The sequence below is a fragment of the Lepus europaeus genome, chromosome 11 (genome assembly GCF_033115175.1).
Source record: "Lepus europaeus isolate LE1 chromosome 11, mLepTim1.pri, whole genome shotgun sequence".
NCBI classification, from domain to species: Eukaryota; Metazoa; Chordata; class Mammalia; order Lagomorpha; family Leporidae; genus Lepus; species Lepus europaeus.
This window is the reverse complement of record NC_084837.1, coordinates 63431714-63456832: the sequence shown is the minus strand read 5'-3', so window position 1 is coordinate 63456832 and position 25119 is coordinate 63431714. Positions and strand designations below refer to the sequence as shown.

The 25119-nt window shown below is 44.7% G+C and overlaps 1 protein-coding gene and 1 pseudogene across 2 annotated transcripts in view; both read right to left on the bottom strand.

Annotated features, from left to right (window-relative positions):
• The window catches only part of CHP1 (calcineurin like EF-hand protein 1), a 76529-nt gene that overhangs the window by 14604 nt on the left and 36806 nt on the right, over window positions 1-25119 (bottom strand). For both annotated transcript variants that reach the window (XM_062205673.1, XM_062205672.1), the window contains exons 5-7: window positions 17706-17767; window positions 12554-12676; window positions 10211-12418 (exon numbers count right to left, since the gene is read on the bottom strand). In XM_062205673.1, coding sequence (XP_062061657.1) covers window positions 12365-12418; window positions 12554-12676; window positions 17706-17767 — 239 coding nt within the window. In that variant the 3' untranslated portion in view covers window positions 10211-12364. The remainder of the gene's footprint in view (window positions 1-10210; window positions 12419-12553; window positions 12677-17705; window positions 17768-25119) is intronic.
• Window positions 23799-23877, bottom strand: LOC133770864 (U2 spliceosomal RNA; annotated as a pseudogene).

Sequence of the window (25119 nt, the reverse complement as noted above, 5' to 3'; positions counted from 1 at the left end):
GGGACACGCACTGCCGCACTGATGGCCGAGTCTCGGGCCACAAATCCTGAGGCGATCGGTGCAGATTTAGTCAACAAAACAAAGACACTCCACAGAAAACATAATAATAAATCGGCTGACGCAGTGGCTGCCAGGTCCAGCCCTGCGTGGGTGCGATCTCCGGGGAACAAGCCGAAAGCACAAAAGCAGCCGGAAGCCCAGCCCCGGCAGGGAGGGAGCGGCGGTCGGGGAGCGAGAGGGCTGAGCTTTACACCCGGAAGGCAGGTGCTGGCCGGCCTGGGGCTCCGGAGGGTGGAAACCCCGCCCGGCCGAGGCCACGGGTGCGGCCGGCTTCCTGGCGCTCCCGTCCCCCGCGGCGCCACCTCCTCACCGCCTGCTCGCCCCTTGTCGTCGGCTTTCTCGACTCACCTTACACGGCCCAACTGCTACACTTGGCCTCCCGGGGGCCTTACGCCCCCGGCCCAGAGGCCAGCAGGCCACGGCCCGCCTCACTCCGCCATCTTCGCTCCTTCTCAGCTCCGCCAACCCTGAGGAGGGCCCTTCTCACAAGCCCCGCCTCCGCTGCTACTGCTGGGGACTGATTGGACGCGGGCCTGCTCTCGCGCGCTGTGCGCCCGCCGTAGATTGGCTGGAATGCACATCGATCAATAGCGCTCGCCCCACTCTTTCTGTCTCTTTTTTGTTGGATTGGGTCATTGGGTTGAGGTAATAGGCGCACATTCTTTTGTGTTACCTTTGTTGGAATGTAAGATCCCTGCCGCGTGGAAGCGATGTCACTTTGAGGTAAGAGTCCGCGTAGACAGGACGACCATTAGAGTAAACGATAGACCAAACATTTCATCCTGAGGCCGAGCGAAGGCTTTGACTCTTAGGGAACAATTGAGTGGTTCCCGACTGTGCCTCAGACCTGCTGTTTGCAGCTGAGCTCGGTACACCGGGCACGAACCGTCCACCTGCCGGAAGACCAGCATGTCCGTGGGGCCAGGGTGCCCCGCGGCGACGGCTCCCGGAGCTACGGCGCGTTGGGCCCAGCCGACCCGGGGTTTGGTGTGGGTCCCCGGAGCCTCCGGAACGCCCCCGAGCCTTCCCCGGAGCCCAGGGAGTCTTATTTTTGCAGTTCACATCGTGCTTGATGGGGAGTGAACCAGCAGATTGAAGCTCTCTGTCTCTCTCAAATAATATTTTTAATTTATACATTAAAAAGTACAAAACATTGCTGAGAGAAATGAATGAAGACATAGGTAAGTGGAAGAGACTTCCCAGAATTTCAGGCATTAACACTCAATATGGTTAGGATGACAATTCTCAACGTGATCTGTAGGTTCGATGCAATCTTTAAGAAATAGCAGTTTGGATTTGTTTGGGAAAAAAAAAAAAAAAAAAACAGAAAGCAGATCCTGAGATGTACTGCGGTACTTGGAACTCCAAAGGATCTAGGATCTCCAAGGCAGTTTCTTCTTTGTTTTGTTTTTACCAACCGTTTTAAAAATGGAAAAAAATGGGAGGAATTCACTACTCAATTTCAAATTGACTAAAACTACAGTGATCAAGGAGCAGGCATTTGGCCTGGCAGTTAGACACTGGTTAAAATGCTGCTGTGCCCACTCGTGACTCTGCTAGGTGGGAAGTCAGTTATGAGCTTATGTGTGTGTAACAGGCCTAAAGAGAAGACATCTATGTCCAGCATATGCATCTTCATCTCAAAGTCATCCCAATAATGTTTCAGGGGCAGCCTGGCCCTCGCATCCTGCCCTGCCCCCTTCTACCTGATAACCTGCCAGGTGGAGGTCCCCACCCCTTCTGCCTGACCATCTTCCACAATCTCCCAGGTGCAGCCTAGTATCTGCATCTCAAACACCCTGCTCCCTTCCTCCTGTCTGATAACATTTGCATCCATAAAGTCCTTTGTTTCAGACTTTCAAGAGAAGTTTTTCTATTTACATCCAAAAAGCCCTTTGTTCCAAGAGGAGCAGAGGTGGGGAAGCAAGACTCATCTCCTTAAAAACCCCCAGCCTCAACTGGACTGCGCGCTCAGCCCTCTGCATCTTTGCTGTGCCGCCCGCCTGACCTGATCAGGTGTAATCTCTCCACTCAACATGTAACCTCCCTCCTTCCTCCTCCCCAGTCTCTCAGGCTCTGTCTGGAGAGGTGCCCATCCGTCCTTACAGATGTCCCTTCCTAATAAACCTTGCTATTTTACGTCCCAGTACTCTCTGTCTCACGCCTGAATTCTTTCTTGCGCGAAGACAAGAACCCTGCAATTTCTCCGGTAACAACTCCTGCTTCCTTCTGATGCAGTTGGTGGGAGGCAGCAGTCATAGTTCAAGTGAGTGGGTCCCTGCCACTTGCAAGGTGTCCAGTGTGTAATAAATCTTCCCAGGCAGACGAATCAATTAATTCACAGGCTTTTATTGGGATTCCGCTCCCCGGCGAGGTTCACCAGTCCCAACAGAGCAACAGAGCAGGGACCTGGGAAGTCGCGCCTCAGAGATTGGGAGTGCTCCTTTTATTATAGGTTCAGGGCATGGGGGTTAAAAGTTGAGGTGGGTCTGATCCTCATTGGTTGACCTTTAGGCACCTGCAGGGACCTTGACTAGGACTTTTCTTCCCTGGAAGTACAGGTAGGAACTTTCCATTCCCGGAAGTGTAGGCCTTCCCTCCTTGCGGATCCCAAAGCTACCACCACTCATATGGGAAACCCAGACGCAGTAACTGGCTCCTAGCTTCACCCTGGTCCATCTCTAGTTGTTGCAGGCATTTGGGGAGTGAATCAGTGAATGGAAGATCTCAGTCTCTCCATTGCTCTTTCAAATAATAAAACTGAATAAACATTTTTTTTTTTTTTGACAGGCAGAGTTAGAGAAACAGAGAGAAAGGTCTTCCTTCCGTTGGTTTTCCCCCAAATGGCTGCTATGATCGGCGCACTGCCAGGAGCCAGGTGCTTCCTACTGGTCTCCCATGTGGATGCAGGGCCCAAGCACTTGGGCCATCCTCCACTGCACTCCTGGGCCATAGCAGAGCTGGACTGGAAGAGGAGCAACCGGGACAGAACCGGCGTACCAACCGGGACTAGAATGTGGAGTGCCGGCTCCGCAGGCGGAGGATTAGCCTAGTGAGCCGCAGCACCAGCCTGAATAAACATTTTTTAAAGTTTTTTTTTTTTTTTTTTTTTTTTTTAAGATTTCTTTATTTGGGTCTGGCACTGTGGCATAGTAGGCTAAGCATTTGCCTACAGTGCTGGCATCCCATATGGGTGCTAGTTCGAATCCTGGCTGCTCCACTTCTGATCCGGCTCTCTGCTATGGCCTGGAAAAGCAGTAGAAGATGGCCCAGATCCTTGGGCCCCTGCACCCACGTGGGAGACGCAGAAGAAGCTCCTGGCTTCAGGTGGCCATTTGGGGAGTGAACCAGCAGATGGAAGCCCTAGCCCTTCCTCTCTGTAACTCTCTCAAATAAATAAATAAAATCTTTAATTCTTTTTTATTTGAAAGGCAGTTAGAAAGACAGAAAGAGATAATCATTCTGCTATTTCAGTTCATTCTGCTGAAGTCAGGAGCCAGGAGCTTCATCCAAGTTTCCCTTCCCTGTCCTCCCCTTCTCCCCGTGGATGGCAGGGGCCCAAACACCTGGACCATCTTCCATTGCTTTCCCCTGGCCATTAACAGGGAGCTGAATTGGAAGTGGAACAGCCAGGACACAAACCGACACCCTTATGGGATACTGGTATCTCAGATAATGGCTTTACCCACTAGGCCATAATGCTGGCCCCATAAATAAACATTTTTTTTTTTAAAAGCAACTGATCTTCAAGAGAAAATGCTTTTCTTTTCTTTTTTAAAGATTTATTTGAAAGGCAGAGAGAGAGAGGTTTTTCCATCAGCTGGTTCACTCCCCAGTTGGCCACAACGGCTGGAGCTGTGCTGATCCGAAGCCAGGAGCCAGGAGCTTCTTTCGAGTCTCCCACACAAGTGCAGGGGCCCAAGGACTTGGGCCATCCTCTACTGCATTCCTAGGCCATAGCAGCAGAGAACTGGATCAGAAGTAGAGCAGCTGGGACTTGAACCAGCACCCATATGGGATGCCAGCACTGCAGGTAGTGGCTTTACCCGCTACGACACAACTCAGGCCTGAGGAAATGCTTTTTATGATTATTAGGATATTCCTCCCTAAAATGAACTGTCACCTGTATGCCTATAATTTCCAATCACCACTAAATAAATCTTAGAGGCCGGCATTGTGGCATTGCAGGTTAAACTGCTGCTTGTGACACTGGCATCCACATCAGAGTGCTGGTTGCAGTCCAGCCACTTCTCTTCCATTCTAGCTTCCTGTTAATGTGTCTGGAAAGGAAGAGGAAGGTGGCTCAAGTACTTGGGCCTTTGCTGCCCACGTGGAAGGCTAGGATGTAGTTCCTGGTTCCTGGCTTCAGCCTGGCCCAGACCTGGCTGTTGGGACCATTTGAAGAGGGAACCAGAGAATGGACCATCTCTCTCCCTATCTCTCTGCCTTTGAAATAAAGTAAGTATTTTAAATAATAATAATGATGATCTGGGGCTAGCGATGTGGCACAGTGGGTTAAGTGGTCTGAGTCCCAGCTGCTCCACTTCTGATCCACCTCTCTGCTAATGCACCTGGGGAAGCAACAAAAGATGGCCCAAGTGCTTGAGCCCCTGCCCTCACACAGGAGACCAGGATGAATCTCCTAGCTCCTCGGTTGCAGCCATTTGGGAAATGAACCAGCAGATAGATTCTCCTTTTTTTTTTTTTTTCCTGTAACTTTGCCTTTCAAATAAATAATCTTAAAAAAAAAAAAAACAAAAAACCACAACCTCTTATGTAAAGCTTAGCATGTGTCAGGTACTCATAATCCTCTCAGCAATCTATGAAGCTGGTATTTTTATGATCTTCATAATCCTTAATTTTATAGTTGAGGAAATGCACACAGAAGAGTTATGTGAATTGCCTAAGTTCATGTGATCAGTTAAGTGGCAGAATCAGAATTTGAAGCCACCCAATCTGTTTCCAAAGTCCATGCTCTTAAATCCTACATTAAACTACCCTATCTGTTCTGAAAAATATGGGAACCTTTCAAGGACAGGTTCTTTGAAATCTGAATATAGCTACCATCTTTCTTTTCCCTGGGTTAAAGCCCAGGTTCCCACAACCAGCCAAGATAACAAGGTGCCCTGAATACCCTTGCTATTTTGCTTCTGGGAAATAATTTAATGGGGCCAGCATGGTGACATACTGGGATAAGCCACTGGTATCCCACATGGGCAATGGTTCAAGTTCAGGCTGCTCTACTTCCAATCCAGCTAACATGCCTGAGAAAGCAGTGGAAGATGGCCCAAGCACTTGCACCCCTACTACCCAAGTGGACAGATTCAAAGAGTTCCAGGCTCTGGACTTTGGATTTGGCTTGGCCCAGCCTTGGCTACTGCAGGCATTTAGTGAGTAAACCAATGCTCGCTCTCTGTCGGCTCTCCTTATCTATAACTCTGCCTTTAAAATAAGTAAATCTTTTAAAAAATATTCTTTTTGGGCCGGCACTGTGGCATAGCAGCTTCCTGCAGTGCCAGCATCCCATATGGGTGCCAGCTTTATCTGTCTGCTCCACTTCCAATCCAGCTCTTTGCTAATGCACCTGGGAAAGCAGTAGAAGATGGCCCAAGTCCTTGGGCCCCTGCACCCTCATGGGAGACCCGGAAGAAGCTCCAGGCTCCTGGCTTCAGATCGGCCCAATTCCAGCCGTTGCAGCCATTTGAGGAGTGAACAGTGGATGGAAGACCTCTCTTTCTCTGCCTCTCAAATAAATCTTTTAAAAAATATTATTTTGCATGTCTTCATACACCATGTAATGACTTACTCTAAAATTCTGCTGGAGAGTAGTGTCAAACAGATGAACAAATTATTTCTGAAACCCACCTTTTGTCCTTCTGCACTTTGCTACTCTCTGCTTCTCTTACTGATCTCCAATCTGACCTTTTAGTGATTATAAAGCCAGAACCATCCAATCCCATGGGCACAGGCCAGGCATGCACAACATGAAGTCATCTTTGAAGCACAGACTGTAGAGCCTCTTTGTTTGTAGTTGTGGCTCCCCATCTTTCATGAAGAGGCGGAGCCAAATGCTTACAAATTAGCACATTCTGCCAAAATTCAATGTTTTCATTCAGACACTGGATCAGTTCTGAGAAAACAGTTCATAAAATAAAGCTCTCAAAACTGACATGCTACAAGAGATACATCAATCACAGTCACTGCTGACAAAGACAACTACCCTCAAGAAATGGAGATTTTCTCTTCATAGTCCATAAGGCTGTTTGTAGATTTTCCAAAGTGATAAGGGCAAAGATGTAACATTTGTATAAAACCAGATGAAAATCACTGAGTTCAAGCATAGCATTCAGTATTGAGTTACAAGGATCTAGATGAAGCCTGAATTACATGAAGTAACTAATTTCTTTTTGTTGCTGTAATCAAGAATGTTTTACTTAATTTCCATTTTACTGACATTTAAACCTGTAAGCCTTAACACACTGTAGACCTTGAGGACTTTCTTACAAATTCATGTTGTTAGGCCTTCAAAGTTAATCAGCTGCTTAGGAATACTTGGCCTTCACTACAATGTCTTCAGAGCTAGAGCCCCTGTGGTCTTTCATAGGATCTCCTTTTTTGTATACTTCCTTCTTTGGTTGTCAACATATCCATTTCTGAGTATCCCCATTAAATATTGCTACTTCAGTTTTATTGTGGGTTGGGTGAACAAGTCACCATATTTATTAGAATTCCTTCTAAAGAAATATGATTAATGTGCTTTAGGGACTAAGATTTTCTAGTGAATAAAACAGCAAACTCTCCTTAATGGTGTTTGATACCTATTATAGCAGCTCAAAAACCTTCTCTGATCAATTCTTAATTTTTTTTAGCCACATCTAGGTGCTGGATATAACAGTTCATCTACCTGGTTCAGGTTTTTTTTTTTTTTAGATTTTATTTATTTGAAAGGCAGAAATAAAGATACCTTTCATCCGCTGGTTGACTCCTGAAATGGCTGCAATGGCCAGGGCTGGGCCAGGCTGAAATCAGGAGCCAGGAGCTTCACCTGAGTCTTCTGCATGTGTGTAGGGGCCCAAGTATTTACATCATCTTCCACTGCTTTTCCAGGCACATTAACAGGGAGCTGGATCCGAAGTGGAGCATCTGGGACTCAAACCAGCACCCCTATGGGATGCCAGCACTGCCCGCAGAGGTTTAACCTTCTACTCTACAGCGTTGGCCTCTGGGTCAGTTCTTCAACAGACTGCAAAAATATGATGGGAAGTGTCAATGTGTCTTCAAATAATCATTGTTGCTAGTTTCAATGACAGAAGCTGAGTGATTAGAAACCAAAGAGTATAGGCATCTCAAGGCCAACTTCCATGGGGTGGGTGTATGGTGTAGCAGGTTAAGCCCCTGCTAGGGATGCCTACATCCCATACCAGAGTGCTGGTTCAAGTCCTGGATACCCAGCTACCAGTCCAGCAGCCTGCCCATGAGCCTGGAAGGCAGCAGATGATGGATCCAGTACTTGGGTTCCTGCCACCCATGTGGGAGATCCAGGTGGCAATCCTGGCTCCTAGCTTCAACATGGCCCAACCTCAGTTGATGTGGCCATTTAGGGAGTAAACCAACAAATGGAAGATTTCTCTGTCTCTTTCTGCCTTTCTACTAAATAAATACACCATAAAAGAAAAAGAAAAAGAAGTTCCTGATTGGCTTACACCTCCAATAAAGATGCCAGGCCATTACTTATGGCAACATAAAAGAAATGACATTGCAGTCTGCCTTCCTCCCAGAGCTGTGAAGAAGCAGCCTGCAGCGGTTTAAAGACTTCTCAGGTCAATCTCCCATCACTGGTTAGTGTGGAAGAAAATAATGAAATTGGCATTTCTCCTAATAGATCTATATTGGCAAACACCAATCACCTTTGGTTTGAATCACTTAACTCAAAGAACAGATAAAATAATGCTCAAAGAACAGATAAAATAATGTATATTTAGGGAATTTCAGCCTGGTGGTAATGACTTCCTTCCAAGCAATTTTTTCTTAGTGTTTAGGAAGTAGCATAAATAGCTGATTACAGCCTAAGAAAAACATTTTTTAAAGAAAGCTTTTATTTAATAAATATAAATTTCATAGGTACAACTTTGGGAATATAGCAGTTCTTCCCCCTATACCCACCCTCCCACTCCCAAACTGTCCCACCTCCTATTCCCTCTCCCATCCCATTCTTCATTGAGGTACATTTTTAATTATCTCTATATACAGAAGATCAACTCTATACTAAGTAAAGATTTCAACAGTTTGCACCCACACAGACACACAAAGTATAAAGTACTGTTTGAAGACTATTTTTACCATTAATTCTCATAGTACAACTCATTAAGGACAGAGGTCCAACATGTGGAGCAAGTACACATTGTTCATTTGTCAATTGACACTCTTATTTATGACATCAGTGATCACCCAAGGCTCTTGTCATGAGCTGCCAAGGCTATGGAAGCCTTTTGAGTGCACCAACTCTGTCAGTATTTAGACAAGGCCATAAGCAAAGTGGAAGTTCTCTCCTCCCTTCAGAGATAAGTACCTCCTTTGATGGCCCCTTCAGAAAACCAGTTTGTAAAGGCATTGCTGCAATCAATACTTGATTCTCAACACAAGCCATTCTAACAGTATTTTAAATACAACACTTGACAACATATTCTAAAATCAACATGGAAAAAACAACGGACTCTAAAGAACATTGCAAAAACAACACAGAAAGTAAAGCACAGTTATTCAATTGTGGGATTAACTTCTTTTGAAACTTGTCAAAAGCTGCAACTAGATGTTTTAACTTTGACCTAATAACATTTCTGTAAAATTTTTTCAGTTATACGCAGAAAGGTAGTCATGTGTCAACGTTTTACAACATAAAATTGGAAGCAATGTATACACAAAAAAATAAATATTACACCAGGTTCATGAAACATTACATACCCACTAATATAAACTAGAAAGAACAGATGATGTGAGGGAATATTATAATATGTTGATTTTTTAAAAAAGATTTATATTACTTGAGAGGCATAGTTAGAGAGAGAGGGAGAGACAGATCTTCCATTCACTGGTTCACTTCCCAAATGCCTCCAACTGCCAGGGCTGTGCCAGACCAAAGCTAGGAACCAGTAGATTCTTCTAGGTCTCTCACATGGATGCAGGGGCACAAGCACTTGGGCCATCTTCTGCTGCTCCCTTAGGCACATTAGCAGGGAGCTGGATTGGAAGCGAAGCAGCTGGGACAAGAACCAGTGCCCATATGGGATGCCGGTGTTGCAGTCTGCAGCTTTATACTATGCCACAAGCTTGTCCCCAATATGTTGATTTTCTAAAGCCTGATTAAGTTATATTCCATTATGTTCAAATACATAACACATGAATAGACCAGAAGGGAGCAATGGAAATAAAATTAGTGTCACAGGGATTTTACCCAAATTCTAATGTTCTAATGTTTTTACAGCATCAATTAAGTTTTATTTTAGTCACAGACTGGTATACCTGTGGCCACAATCAGTAACATTAAGGTGTGGAGGAAAAGAAAAAGAAAATAATTAAATTGGCATTTCTTCTAGACAGATCTGTATTGGCAATCACCAGCCATCTTTAGTTTGAATCACTTATTAGAGCTTCTGCAAAATAATGTGTATTTAGAGAATTTCAGTTCAGTAATGATGATTTATCTATATATTAGGTCCTCCAAAACTGCATGGTTACTCCAACTATCTCCCACTTTCTTCATATCTCAAAATTCGACCCAAAGTGAAGAAAAGCTGAAACACTGGAAGTCATTTGCATGGACTTTTGAGGCAGAGGGATGGGACAAGGGCAAGCGGGCATCAGGGTGTAACTCCAGATGACTAACTGCACTGGTTTACTGCTCTTGGTCCTGTGGTATGCTACGAAGTCTTCAAGTCACAGGAGGCACTTGTACCCTGGACTGACTAAGCAGCCACAAGCTGGACAGTGTGACCATGTGAAAGTTGAGTACATCACTGAGACAGGCTGCAGGTGAATGAGGGTTGGGCAATTCAGTAACAAGCAACAGGCAGATAGTTATTTTTAGCCCCCCACCCCACCCCTTTTAAACATTTAAGAAGGTAAGGAGTCAAGAATATAAATGGAATCTTACCTGGAATGAATCAGAAATGCCAAGGCTGACAAACTATGCCTGGAGGAAAACAGCACCAACCCTACCTGAATGCCTCCACTTCGCATGTCCAGGCAGCCGATTAGATCTGCATTTGATAGTACAGACATAAACCTGAGTAAGGGAGACATCATTTGTGATTTCAAACTAGAAGGAGTCTCAGTTACATAACATTTTTGTAAAACACACAGAATCAATCAAGTTTTTTTAACCACAAGTATTTATTGATGGATTGAAGAATACAATTTTAATGGGACAATAAGGCACAACTGTGGATTAAAACAGTTTGCTATTCAGCCAAAAGGGAGGAAAAGCCATAATCTTAGGAACTTTATTTAAATATGCAAATCAAGGAGCCTCTGAAGTACCTCTTTAACACATCAGTATCAAATATTTCTTCCCTTTTATACAATTCCTATATTACACCACTTGATCACAGTCAGACTGGTACTTCATAAAGAAGTCCTCATCATTTAGACTTGAGTCATCCAGCCTGGCCAGTCCTCTGTTCCCTACTCTTCCCCATCCCTCCACAGGGATTTTTTTTTTTAAGCAATACCTTTCCTAAAGAATTGTGTACGCATGTTGGATAGGCTTCCAAGGCAAGGAAACAAGCAAGCACGCAAGCAAGCGATCAGAGAAAGTCAGCTGAGGGCAGATATACTTGTATAGGTCATCAGACTCATTCAGGCAGACATTAGGATGGCAACAATTAATTCAACAAAGTCTAGGTTAAGCTGACTTTGGCAGAGAAGTTGCTCTGGCTTGCTCAAAGACTTGTAATGCCACCTTAGGCTGTGCCAGTGGTGCCAGTCCCCTTATTTCTAAGGGATTAGCAGTGGTCTACAGGAGGAACTAGGAAGCTAATGTAACCAGGCAATGAATGATACAATACATTCAATGCTTTGGACCTGTGTTAGGAGCTGTCTATGGCTTCCAGCATTAACATTTGCCAAGTATAAAAAATTCTTCATAAAGAATTTTGTGCAAAACTTCAAGATGCTGAGGACAATCTTTAAATCTTTTCGACTGGGATAAGTTAGGCACTTCCGTAACACTAATCTTTCTACTTGGAAATGTGAAGTGAAAAACATTCCAGTGCATGTAACACTGAGGCATAAATCATGCTGCAATGGTATGAATGCAGAAGGCTGTATAGGGTGCCCAGCATCCTTGTTCAAAAAGCCACGAGAAAGTCCCCACATATATTGTTCAGAGCAGCCATTCTGGTGGTGACAATGTTCCCAAAACAAGCAAACCTGCAGGCATAAGGCTGTTTTCTGAATAGTCATCACTGCATTAGCTAGACAGCCATGTAGTGGAGAATCAGAGGCCAGAGGTAGGGTGACTGGGGCAGATCACCTGGAATACTTGGCTCCACACTTCTCACCAAGGCCACCTTTCAAGACGGGCACATCCACCCAGAAGCCCTTTGATGACGGAACAGAGTGCAGAGGACCAAGAGATGGTCACTCTTCTAGAGAAGTATTAATTACTGCAAAGCTCCTGAAAAGGCAGCATCCTGGAGACCGATTTGAGAGAGAAGGGAGAAAAGCTCAGCCAGACCTCCCAACTATTCCTGCCAAGTCAGAAATATAATCAACAGGCATAGCTTGGGGTGCCAAGCAGAACAGAGGGAATTTGAGGCTCAAGAAAAAGCAGGAGACAGAAAGACTAAGTGAATAGTAGGTTGGGTGTGAGGGAGAAGTAGGAAGCAAAGGACAGACATAAAGGGTGACAGAGCATGCTGGAGCCTCGCTGGAGGGAAGGCAGCATGGCTACAGTCCAGACTCAGGCAAAGAGCTCAGCCTGCTGGTTCTTGGCATGGTTCCCTCTCACTTTCGCAGACCAGATGGATGTGTGGCATTCAGCAGCAGAAGAGGAGATGACAGCTGTAAGTGGAGAACCCACGTACGGATACGGAACAGAAACAGACTGGGTGTACCGTTGTGTAATGCCCTGTTTATACACCAAAGGCAGGTTTGTGTTAACAGAACGTATTTGGGGTAGTCATGCAACAGCAGTAGTACTTTAGGAAGGGGAATGATGGGGCTTAGGGGGAGCTGGTGGACAGAAGGACTCTTAGGTTCCAGTTCTTAAATACGAGAAAGCAAGGAACAATTTGGTCTCTGTCCTTTAGTGAAGAAATCGGATGCTCATTTTCTGTTCTACATCCACTTTCTCCAAAACCTGAGGGGGGAAAAACAACAACAAAAATATATTACAGTTATAAAGGTTGCAGGCAGTCCCAAGCTCTTACCTTTCCCCTCTCTTTCCTGTGCAGGAAATTTTAATTTTTTCAAAACCAAGAGGTGACTAACCAACCTTAACGAATTCTGTGAAAGATATGGCACTGTCTCCATCCTGATCAGCCTCCTGGATGGTCCTGTCTGCGATGCTGCCCAGCTGCTCATCTGAGATATTCACTCCAACCATCATGCGCAGCACCTGCAGGACCGAGAGCCAGAAATTCTAGGAGATGAGGGGGTCAGAGGGCTCTTTCACTGAGATGAGAGATAAAGCTACCCATTCCTCCTTTCCTCTGATACCCTCTAAGGTAACAGCTGCAAAGCTGAAACCCTTATCTTCTCATCTAGGCCCTTCTAGACAACGGTGTGAGCAGAACTCTCTGGCAAGGCTGATGGACAGGAAGGGAAAGACTCACAACGACACAGTCCTTCACATGGTTCTCTTCCTCATACTGCCCGCCCAGATGCAGATACAGCACGTGCTGGTGGCACAGCACTCATTCTGGGGCTGTGCAGTGAGCCTGGCTCCTGGACGTCATTTAGGTACTGTATCAGCCTGAGCCATCTACCCTCAGACTTCTCGTATCCTGAGGCAAACAACTTCCTTACTGATTAAGTCATTTTGGTGGGGTGTTACGGGATTCCACCCAAATACAGCCACCTCTGAGGTAGTACATTAAGACCCAGACAAAAAGAACTATGTTAAATAATAACTCCTGGGCTAGGTATTTGGCGCAGTGGTTAAGATGTTGTGTGGGACACAGGCATTGTATTTTAGGGTGCCAGGTTCAAGTCCCAGCTCTGCTTCTGATCCAGCTTCCTGTAAATGTGCACCCTGAGAGGGCAGCAGATGATGCCTCAAGTAATTGGGTCCTTGCCACCAATGGGAGCCCTGGATTGAGTTCCACATTCCTGGCTTTAGCCCGGTCCAGCTTCAGTTGTCGTGGACATTCAGGGAATGAATGACCAGACTCTGTCTCTGTCTCTCTCCCTAATAAAATGAAAATAAAAAGCAGACTAAAACCAAATCAAATTTAACCTGCCCAGAAGATGAGAAATCACAGAAATCCAGAAAACTATTTTTGAAGAAAAGCCAAGTCCTTTCCAAGGATTCCCCCCTCCCCATTCTACTAACACCTCAGGATGTGAACATACATTAAAAATTGCTATTTCATGCAAAGTAAGTAAGTTTAATGACAGGACTCTCAGGAGACATGCAAAGGCTGACTCACAGACAACATGAAACAGGAGAAGATGCCTTTTTGACGCCTCACATCGTTTCTAAAAATATTCTAACTAAAACACTTCAATAGACATCAGAGTACATGTGATTTTTTTTTTTAAAAGTCCATGACAGGATTTTTTGAAAATAACTCATTTTTTTCAAAAATCAATTTTTTTTTTTTTTTTTTTTTTTTTTTACAGGCAGAGTGGATAGTGAGAGAGAGAGACAGAGAGAAAGGTCTTCCTTTTTGCCGTTGGTTCACCCTCCAATGGCCGCTGCGGCCGGCGCATCTCGCTGATCCGAAGCCAGGAGCCAGGTGCTTCTCCTGGTCTCCCATGCGGGTACAGGCAAGGCTGAGGATTAACCTGGGCCAGTGCTGTGGCTTAACAGGCTAATCCTCTGCCTTGCGGCGCTGGCACACTGGGTTCTAGTCCCGCTTGGGGCGCCGGATTCTATCCTGGTTGCCCCTCTTCCAGTCCAGCTCTCTGCTGTGGCCCGAGAGTGCGGTAGAGGATGGCCCGAGAGTGCGGTAGAGGATGGCCCAAGTCCTTGGGCCCTGCACCTGCATGGGAGACCAGGAGAAGCACCTGGCTCCTGGCTTCGGATCAGCGAGATGCGCCGACCGCAGCGGCCATTGGAGGGTGAACCAACGGCAAAGGAAGACCTTTCTCTCTGTCTCACTATCCACTCTGCCTGTAAAAAAAAAAAAAAAAAAAAAAAAAAAAAAAAATTGAAGGTTGTATATTTTAGAAACAAATGTACAGAGACTGAAGGATTCATAAAAAGAGGTTATGCCTGTAAGTGATTTAGGCTATATTATGTGCCATCTTCTCTGTGTGGCCAACCAGATGAACCCATCCTCAAACAGCAGCTTCTGCTTATCTCAGTCCAATTATCTCCCCAGCGGTTTTATTTTCAGAATTATAGACATGGATGATGCATGTGTGCTTTGTGTAATTGTAGGGAGCTGGGGATAGGAGTGGTGATGTCTTAAAGACCATCTTGGACAGTCTGCAAATGAGGACATCAGGGCCTAAAAGTGGCTTGAACCAGGTCCTAGCAATCAATTATTTTTAATATTTGGTGAAAGTTTTTGTATAAACCCTTTATTGATTTAAGATAGCTTCCTTCTATTTCTGTTTTCCTTAGATTTTTTAAAATCATAAATGAATAATGAATTTTATAAAATTGTTTCTTCTATGGAAAAGACCAGTTAATTTTTCATTTTTAACCTGTTAAATCTGATAAAATGTACTAACCTTCTGATGGTAAACCAACTTTGAATTCCTAGTATAAGCCCATATTGGTTATAATAAAATATTCTTTTCATAAATTGTTAGATTCAATATGTTAACATTTAGTTTAGGAATTTTTATATGTAAGTAAGAGACTGCCCTGTAATTTTCTTGTAGTGTCTATAAGCTTCACATCAAGTTATACTTTGGCAGTACAGGGAACATGCTAGTTAGTCATACTGGCCTCATAAAATGAGTTGGGGAATAAACTATCTTTATTGGCCTATAAACGACACAATGAGCTATACAATTTTAAAATGCACAGTCTAGGCTTTGACATGTACACACCTGTGACACTCTCACCACAATCTAGATAATGAACATATCCATGACCCCCAATGTTCTACCTGGACTTTTTACAAGAACCATATTAATAAAACAGTATCATTCAGCCTTTCCTTAGGAGAAACTCATATCTACTGAATTACTCAATGTTTTTAGAACTTGCAGTAACTAGAAAGATAAAATGTTCACCTCTCTCACGTTGGCCAAATGTTCACATCCTTTTGCTGCAATGAAACTAGTTATTAACACCTCACCAGTGCCTGAGCACATCTGTTCCAAAGTCATTCCTGGCCCCAGGAATATTTCAGGGGCATTGACTGGCACTCTCAACAAACAGTCTCCTCCTCCTCCCTGCCTCCCAATAATAGAAAATTAATCAATCCTCTACTCCAAAAAAATCTTTCTGGCAGCCAGATCCAGGCCAGGGGATGAAAGCACATAACTGCAGACCGACTGCCTCTATCTTTTCTCATCAGAACCCAGAAGCCCACATGGCTCAACTTTCTTTCTTTCTTTTTTTTTTTTTTTTAAAACGATTTATTTTATTTATTTGAAAGACAGAGTTACAGAGAGAGGTAGAGACAGAGAGAGAGGTCTTCCATCTGCTGGTTCACTCCCTAGATGGCCACAACAGCCAGAGCTGCACTGATCCGAAGCCAGGAGCCAGGAGCTTCTTCCGGGTCTCCCACACAGGTACAGGGGCCTAAGCACTTGGGCCACCTTCTACTGCTATCCCAGGCCATAGCAGAGAGCTGGATTGGAAGTGGAGCAGCCAGGACTAGAATGGGTGCCCATATGGCATGCCTGCCCCTCAGGCCAGGGCTTTAACCTGCTGCGCCACAGTGCCAGCCCCTGTGTGTCAACTTTCAATAAAGCAAACTCTTCTTGGAGAAGACAGATACTCCCAGCTCAAAGCAAGGGCACTTGTACCCAACAACAGACTGTTACAGCTTTTGCTCAGACACAGAAATGGAGGAAAACAATGGACTGGTCCTCACATGACTTGAGTAATCCTCAACTTAGAAGACTTCTCAAGAGGATACTGAATAAATTCAGATTTACTCAAGAGGGAGTGGAAACCACTACACTTTTTAGGTCCATCTAGAAATAGAGAACATTTTCTACAAAAATTCCTAAATGTGTTACCCTTCTAGGGTCCTCTAGACTCACAAATAAATATATTAAAAAGGAGTAATTTTCTTCCCTTCTAAACTTACAGGAGGGGAGAAAGGTGTAAGAAAGTGAGGAGAAGGGCACTGCTAACAGGAAGAAATACCAGTCACTGCTAGTAGGACAGGGAAGTGTCCACAGGAGCAAGAGGAGACCATGAGCGGTGGGCTCAGGGGACACCAGCACATCAGTGCTTCCCTGGCTTTCACATCAGGCCTGAGTTCACACTGAACAGTGGCATCGGGACAGACATTCGGGGTAGTGGTTGAGGTGTCACTTGCGAAGCTAACATTTCTATATATCAGAGTGCCTGGTATCAATTCCAGCTCTGCTCTCAATTCCACCTTCTTGCTAATGCTTACCATGGGAGGCAGCAGGGGATGGCTCACAGACTTGGGTCTCCACCACCCACACAGGAGATCTAGACTGAGTTCCCAGATCCTGGCTTTGACCTGGCCCAGCCCCAGCCTTTGTAGGCCTTTAGGAGTTAGCCAGAGGACAGAAGATACCTCTCTCTTTTACTCTGTGTGTGTTTGTGTGTGTATCTTTCTCTGTATCTCTGCCTTTCAAATAAAATAAAAACAAATGAAGTTTTCAAAAAGATTTAAATGATTTGGGGGGGGGGGGGATCAAACCAGCAGCATCTACATACACATCACCAAAGCTTAACTGGCTGCCAACAAGCTGATCTAGCAATAACTAAACTATTTGATATAAACCATGTCACATATTTTAGCCACCTAAAAGACATTTGGTTAACTTAAAATTTTTTTTTAATTATATTTATTTGAGAGGCAGTAAGAGACAATGCAAGCTTCCATCACTAGTTCACTCCCAAGTGCCCACAAAAGCCCCTGTCTGGGGCCACAGCAAGGAGCCAGGAACTCAATCCAGGCTTCCCATGTAGGTAACAGGGACTCAGTCACTTGAGCCATCACTGCTGTCTCCAGGGTCTGCATTAGCAGGAAGCTGGAGTCAGAAGTGAGCTGGGTATCAAATCCAGTCCCTATACTATGGAGTATGGGCATCTTAACTGCTAAGCCAACTCTCCCTTGGTCAACTTCTAAATAATGGTGACATCCATCTGTGAAGACTTAATCATTCCAAGTTTTCCCAAGTCACCTGCTGTTTTATCTAGAACAGAACTCTGTACACAGCAGATGTTAAACAAATGCTAATGGAAAAAAAGTTCCTAATCACAAAAATAAAAAAGTAGGCCAAAACCCAAGTTATCCAGGAGTTCTCCCACGTACCTGTAACAGCTCATCACGGGAAATCTTGTCATCTTTATCCAAATCGTATAATCGGAAAGCAACTAGTAGGGGGAAAAAAGACGTTAGTGGAAATTCTGTACTTTTTTCTTTAAAAAAAAAAAAAAAGACATTATTTTATTTGTTTGAAAGGAAGAGTTACAGAAGCAGAGGCAGAGAGAGAGAGAGAGAGAGAGAGAAGGGGAGAGAGAGAGGTCTTCCATCCACTGGTACACTCCCGAGATGGCCACAATGGCTGGAGATGGGCCAATGCAAAGCCAGAAGCGTGGTGCTTCTTCCAGGTCTCCCATGTGGGTGCAGGGGCCCAAGGATGTGGGTTATCTTCTACTGCTTTCCCAGGCCATAGCAGAGAGCTGGACTGGAAGTGGAGCAGCTGGGTCTCAAACCAGCGCCCATATAGGATGCCGACACGGCAGACAGCTCTTTTTTTTTTTTTTTTTTTTTTTTTGACAGGCAGAGTGGACAGTGAGAGAGAAACAGAGAGAAAGGTCTTCCTTTGCCGTTGGTTCACCCTCCAATGGCCGGCGCAGCCAGTGCGCTGCGGCCAGCACACCGCGCTGATCTGAAGGCAGGAGCCAGGTGCTTCTCCTGGTCTCCCATGGGGTGCAGAGCCCAAGCACTTGGGCCATCCTCCACTGCACTCCCGGGCCATAGCAGAGAGCTGGCCTGGAAGAGGGGCAACCAGGACAGAATCCGGTGCCCCGACCGGGACTAGAACCCAGGGTGCCGGCACCACTAGGCGGAGGATTAGCCTGTTGAGCCATGTCACCGGCCCCGCAGACAGCTCTTTACCAGCTACGCCGCAGCCTCGGCCCCAAAATTCTTTTTTTTTTTTTTTTTTTAATTTATTTTATTTATTTGACAGGCAGAGTTACAGAGAGAGGTAGAGACAGAGAGAGAGGTCTTCCATCCACTAGTTCACTCCCCAGATGGCCGCGCCGATCCGAAGCCAGGAGCAGGAGCCTCCCCCGGGTCTCCCAAGTGGGTGCAGGGCCCAAAGACTTGGGCCATCTACCACTGCTATTCCAGGCCATAGCAGAGAGCTGGATCGGAAGAGGAGCAACCGGGATTAGAACCAGCGCCCATATAGGATGCCGCGCTTCAGCCCAGTGTTAACCCACTGTACCACAGCGCCGGCCCCTTGGCCCCAAAATTCTATATTGTTTTGCCCCTTCAGCAAAGAACTAAATATGTAAAGGAGATTTTATACAGAAAACTGACAAATAGATTTTCAAAGAACAATTACCATTACATGTGGGGTTTTTAACAACATTATAACATTTAAGAAACTGAGAATCCATGGCATCTTAGATTAGATGAACAACGCGCTCTCCTCCAACAAACAACAAAACTTCATAAAAACTCAAATGCTCTTGTTTTATACTAGAATGCTAGAACAACAACAACCCGGAAGAACTTGTTTAAGTTAGGTCACCTCACAGGAACTATCAGTTTTACTGTGGCCTACTTGGAGGAAACCAACAATAGGCGTCACACAGGACCTGGCAGAGGACTCCACAAAGTACTGCTTTGAGAATATAGCGTTTGGCAAATTCATGCCAAATTTCAAGTAATTCTCTACCACTTGGGAGTCTGCAGGTAAAGAACTTGAGTTTCAAATAAACACACCAAGGTCTTATCATGTTTCTCTCTTTAACAATAGATAAGTCTTCTAGAAACTAAGATAAATGAGACCTTTGCTTGTGTATTTGAGAGGGAATTCAGAATTGCTGAAGGGCTACCAAGTGAAAATGGCATGATTTTACAGCTGATTTTACAGGCACCTTGAGAAACAGTCACAGGGAGGAAGTGACTGTCCTGTCATGTAGCTGAATTAAGTGAAACCACTGAAGTGGTTTTCAATAGGATGCTACTAATATTAAAAAACCTACACCCACTGCCCTAGAATTATTAAGATTCAGAGATTTACACCCTGTCCTTAGGAACTATCTGGTAGAAGACAGCAACACACACTATTCACTCTAATACATTCTTTTTTTTTTTTTTTTTTTTTTTGACAGGCAGAGTGGACAGTGAGAGAGAGAGAGAGACAGAGAGAAAGGTCTTCCTTTTCTGTTGGTTCATCCCCCAAATGGCCGCTGCGGCTGGCGTACCGCGCTGATGCGAAGCCAGGAGCCAGGTGCTTCTCCTGGTCTCCCATGGGGTGCAGGGCCCAAGGACTTGGGCCATCCTCCACTGCCTTCCCGGGCCACAGCAGAGAGCTGGACAGGAAGAGCGACCGAGACAGAATCCGGCGCCCTGACCGGGACTAGAACCTGGTGTGCCAGCGCCGCAGGCGGAGGATTAGCCTATTGAGCCGCGGCACTGGCCATCTAATACATTCTAAGTGCTGTAATACATCCAAAACATTGCGAGAACAAAGCATATGGTGGACACAATTTTCTGGTAGAGAGGTAGGAACATTTGAACAAGGCCTCGAAAGACAAAGAAACCTGACAAAGGATGGACATCCCAGAGAGAGCTATTATTCACACCTACAAGTTTAAGTACACCCCTCCTTCCAAAATCAAAGAGTGAGTCTACTAAAGCTGAAGTAAAAATCTCAGAAAAACTAGGGAAAAAAATGATGGAAAAATATAATTTCTTCTTTGTTAAGATATATCACCAGGGTCCAGCACTGTGGTGTAGTGGGTAAAGCCGCTGGCTGGAGTGCCGGCATCCCATATGGGCGCCGGTTCAAGTCCTGACTGCTCCACTTCAGATCCAGCTCTCTGCTGTGGCCTTGGAAAGCAGTAGAAGACGGCCCAAGTGCTTGGGCTCCTGCATCTGCGTGGGAGATCTGGAAGCAGCTCTGGCCGTTGTGACCAGCTGGGGAGTGAACCAGTGGTTGGAAGACACACTCACACTCTCTCTCTCTCTCTCTCTCTCTCTGCCACTCCTTCTCTATGTAACTGACTTTCAAGTAAATAAACAAATCTTTAAAAAAAAAAAAAAAAAAAAAGATGGGCCAGCACCACGGCTCATGAGCCCTGGTGCTGACACTTACTAGCTATGTGAACATGAACAAACTGCTTACCCTCTCTGTGCTGTATCTGTAGCAAGTTGCTTTGTCTGTAAAATGAGAACAGACTCAGCCTCACAGGGCTATGAGTACTGAATGAGTTAGGACACAAAAGACACTCTGAACACCGTGTGGCGCACAGTAACTCAGTGTCAGCCACCTACCATTACCTCTGCCGCACTTTCACATCACTCACTACTTTCTTGACAGGGCTCCAGCCACACTGGGCTTCTTTGTTCTTTAAACATGCCAGCCCTGGTTTCTACCCAGAGGCCTTTGTTCCCTCTACCTCCAGCACCCATCTCCTGTTCTGTGCAAGGCTGGCCCATTAGCTCAACTTCAGTTCCTCACAGAGGCTTGTGCTGATCCCTCTTTCCAAAGCAGTGACATCTTCCTTGTCAATCATTTCACCACACTCACTTCCTTCACAGAACCTGCCACCAACATAAATCTTGATGATTCATGTCTTCTGTATAATCTGTCTTTCCTATTAGACCATAGCCACTAGGAAGGCAAGGACTTACTATTCATCACTGTCTCCTGAGCCTAAAATAGTGACTGGTGTATTGTAGGACTCAAACATTTGCTTAAAGAAAAACGAAATGGATCACTTCAGTCAAATCGTCACCTTTCAATCACTGCTGCTGTTCTTATTATAGTAAAATATACACAACCCAAGATCCATCACTTTCATCCTTTTTAAGTGCACAGTTCTGTGGCATGAAGCCTTCTCACATAATCATCACCTTCATTCATCTCCAGAACTTCTTCATCTTCTCAAATGTACCCATTGTACACTAACTTCCCATCATCACCACCACCATCATCCAGCAGGCCCTGGAAACCACCATTCTTCCTTCAGTCTCTAAGAATCTGACTAAAGGGATAGGCACGGTAGTACAACAGGTTAAGCTGCCACCTGCAGCACCAGCATCCTACATGGGCAATGGTTCAAGTCCCGGCTGCTCCATTTTGATCCAGCTAATGAATCTGGGAAAGCAGCAAAAGGTGGCTCAAATGCTTGGACCCCCAAATCCTTGTGGGAGACCCAAATGAAGCTCTTGGCTCCCAGCTGTGGCCTGGTCCAGCCCTGGCTATTGCAGCCATTTGGGGAATAAACCAGTGGGTGGAAGATCTCTGTTTCTCCCTCTCTCTAACTCTGACTTACAAATAAACAAATCTTTTGGAAAAAGGCAGAGTTACAGAGAGAGAAGGAGAGACAAAAAGGAGAGATCTTCCACCCACTATTCACTCCCCAAATGGCCTCAACAGCCAGGGCCTGGCCAAGCCAAAGCCAGGAGTTTCTTCCAAGTCTCCTACTTGGGTGGCAGGGACATAGGGACTTGGGCCATCTTCAACTGCATTCCCAGGTGCATCAGCACAGAGCTGGATGGGAAATTGAGCAGCAGGGACTCAAACTGATGCCCATATGGGATGCCAGCATTGCAGGTGGTACCTTAACCCACTATGCCACAATGCCAGCTCCATAAATATATCATTTTTTTTTTCCTTTGAAGTGTGAGTTTTTATTGGGAGGGAAATTGTCGACTTAAACAGCAGCAGACAAAGCGTGACTAAGGAACTTCCCTATTGTCACCTATTCGTGACCTCTGTGATGTAAGATACAGGAGGTATTTTAATTTGTGACCCCCGCCCAGCCCAGAACTGTCAAGTGCTTTTCCATTCAATCTAATACTTCTGGATCCTTACTAAAAAGGAATACCTTCAGAGCACGGAAAAGTTGTTTGCTGAAAGGAAATCCCTGAAGAACAGTAACGGAGGGGACGCAGAAATTAAGAACTTATGTAGAACATCCTTTAAAGTATAGTTAACTATATTTTCATATCTTCAAGTAATACAAAATATAGTCACTTGCAACTGGTTCAGATTACTTAAATATCAGATACATTTTTAATCCTCTACATAAGTGTTTGGAAGTTATTTACGTTTACATGAAATGAAGCTATTAACACTTTTCTACAGCAGTAACTACACACCATGAAGGCCATGACAAACGCAAATCAAAGAAAGGTTTTCCCAAACCTAAAGTGTGAAAAGACTACAAACAGCTGATTCCATACACATGAACAGCTTCTCCGCTAGAGGAAATCAAGTGGAGTAGGAATGGAGATGTGTAAAAAGGTTTCTTGAAAGGAAAGAGGATGCAGGCGGCAGCTTAACCTACTACGCCACACTGCCAGCTCCATAAAGAAATCTTTAAAAATAAAATAAAGAATCTCACTACTCTGGGAACCTCACATTTCATGCAATATTTGTCCTTTTGTGTCTACCTTATATCACACCAGCATAATATCATCACTGTCCATTTGACAACTTGTATCAGAATTTCTTCTTTTTTAAAACAAAAACTTATTTTTACTTATTTGAAGGCAGAATGATAGAGAGAGGGAGAAAGAAAGAAAGAAAGAAAGAAAGAAAGAAAGAAAGAAAGAAAGAGAGATCTTCCATCTATTGGTTCACTCCCCAAATGGCCACAGCCAGAGCGTGGACAGGCTGAACCCAGGAACAAGGAACTCCATCTGGGTCTCCCACACGGGTGGCTGGGGCACAAGTACTTGGGCCATCTTCTGCTACTTTCCCTGCACATTAGCAAGGAGCTGGATTGGAAGTAGAGCAGCCAGGACTTGAACTGCCACTTCAATACTGGATGTCAGTATTGTAGGCAGCAGCTTATCCCACTGCACCACAACCCAGGTCCCAGAATTTCCTTTTTTTTTAATGCAGAATAACACTGTGTTATATGCAATTACTCCGTTGTGTTTAATAAACTGACCACAAACACTGAGTTGCTCCCACCTTTTGGCAATTATGAATAACGCTGCTCCCTGTTTCTTCCTAGCAACTCTGATGAAGTTCCACTTCATCAACATTCACAATGTTTTGATGCAGATAACTTTCCATATCATCTGTTATAAAACCTGAAACCATTAAGCAAAACAATGAGACCATGGAAAGGGATGTTTACCGTGCCCTGGAGCATTCTGAGACAGGCTGTACCTTTCACACTGGAATTATTATTACCTCACCAATCCAGAGAGAGAGAAAGCAGATATCATTTCCACGAGCCAAAAGATACTACACTTGATCTTAGCCAAAAGGCCAAGAAGCGATCCAAGAACCAAAAGAAGGGCAGAAGTACTATGTGTGCTTGGGTGCCTGTGCCCACACAGATATAGATTGGCCTCAGGGAATGCACTTCAAACTCTCTCCCTGTGCCATAGAAAAGAAATGGGATAATGTGTGCTCTGAGAATTCCTGAACAGAGTGTGGACATGAAACTGTGGGTCGGCCGGCACTGGGCTCAATAAGCTAATCCTCCACCTGTGGCGCCGGCGCCCCAGGGTTCTAGTCCTGGTCGGGGCGCCAGATTCTGTCCCGGTCGCTCTTCCTGTCCAGCTCTCTGCTGTGGCCCAGGAGTGCAGTGGAGGATGGCCCAAGTCCCTGGGCCCTGCACCCGCCATTGGAGGGTGAACCAATGGCAAAGGAAGACCTTTCTCTCTGTCTCTCTCACTCACTGTCCACTCTGCCTGTCAAAAAAAAAAACAAAAACAAAGTTTAATAATTTCAACTTCAAGTTGTGCTGAATGAGAGAGAAATTCAATTTCAATTTCCTAGAAAAGTGTTGTATAAGATTGGATAATATGAAAAAAAAAAAACACACATTAAATTTGGCCCAGAGTTACAGTTATGTAGTCTGAGTAAGTGTAGAGGGCTAATGGGCAGCATACATACAAGAGTTACTGACTTTGTACTGCACGCTGTGAGTCTGCTAAGAGTAGATTGAGGTCTTATTTATTTATTTATTTATTTATTTGTTTTTTATCACAATAAAAGGTAACCATGGGAGAGCACGGGTATGTTGACCTGCTTGGCTGCAGTAAATACTGCACCATGTATGTGAATATCAGCACAGCATGTCGCTCACTTTAAATCACACAATTAAAGATAAAATCACCAAACAATAAAAAAAAAAAAAAAAAAAAAAGAAAGAAAGAAAAGATTGGATAATATCACAATGAAGCGAAACAGGCAGCAGGAAATCAGGAAATCCATCAAGCATACAAGGACAGGAGGCAAGAGGCAAGGGAAACAATGTCACGTGCAGCACTAACTAATCCAGCCACCTGTTCCTATTCACATCTGGTATCTATCAAATCCTAAGATGGGTTGAGGATCACCATTATACCCTGGAGTGGGGCTATTGTCAATCTAGCACTTACCACATGGTTGGTGTTCAATGGATTACAATCATAATAATAGCAGGTACTAATTACTAAGTACCTAGTGTGTGCCAGGCACTGTTTGAAGAACTTTGCACATATTAAACTTAATCCTCACAACAACCTGATGTGG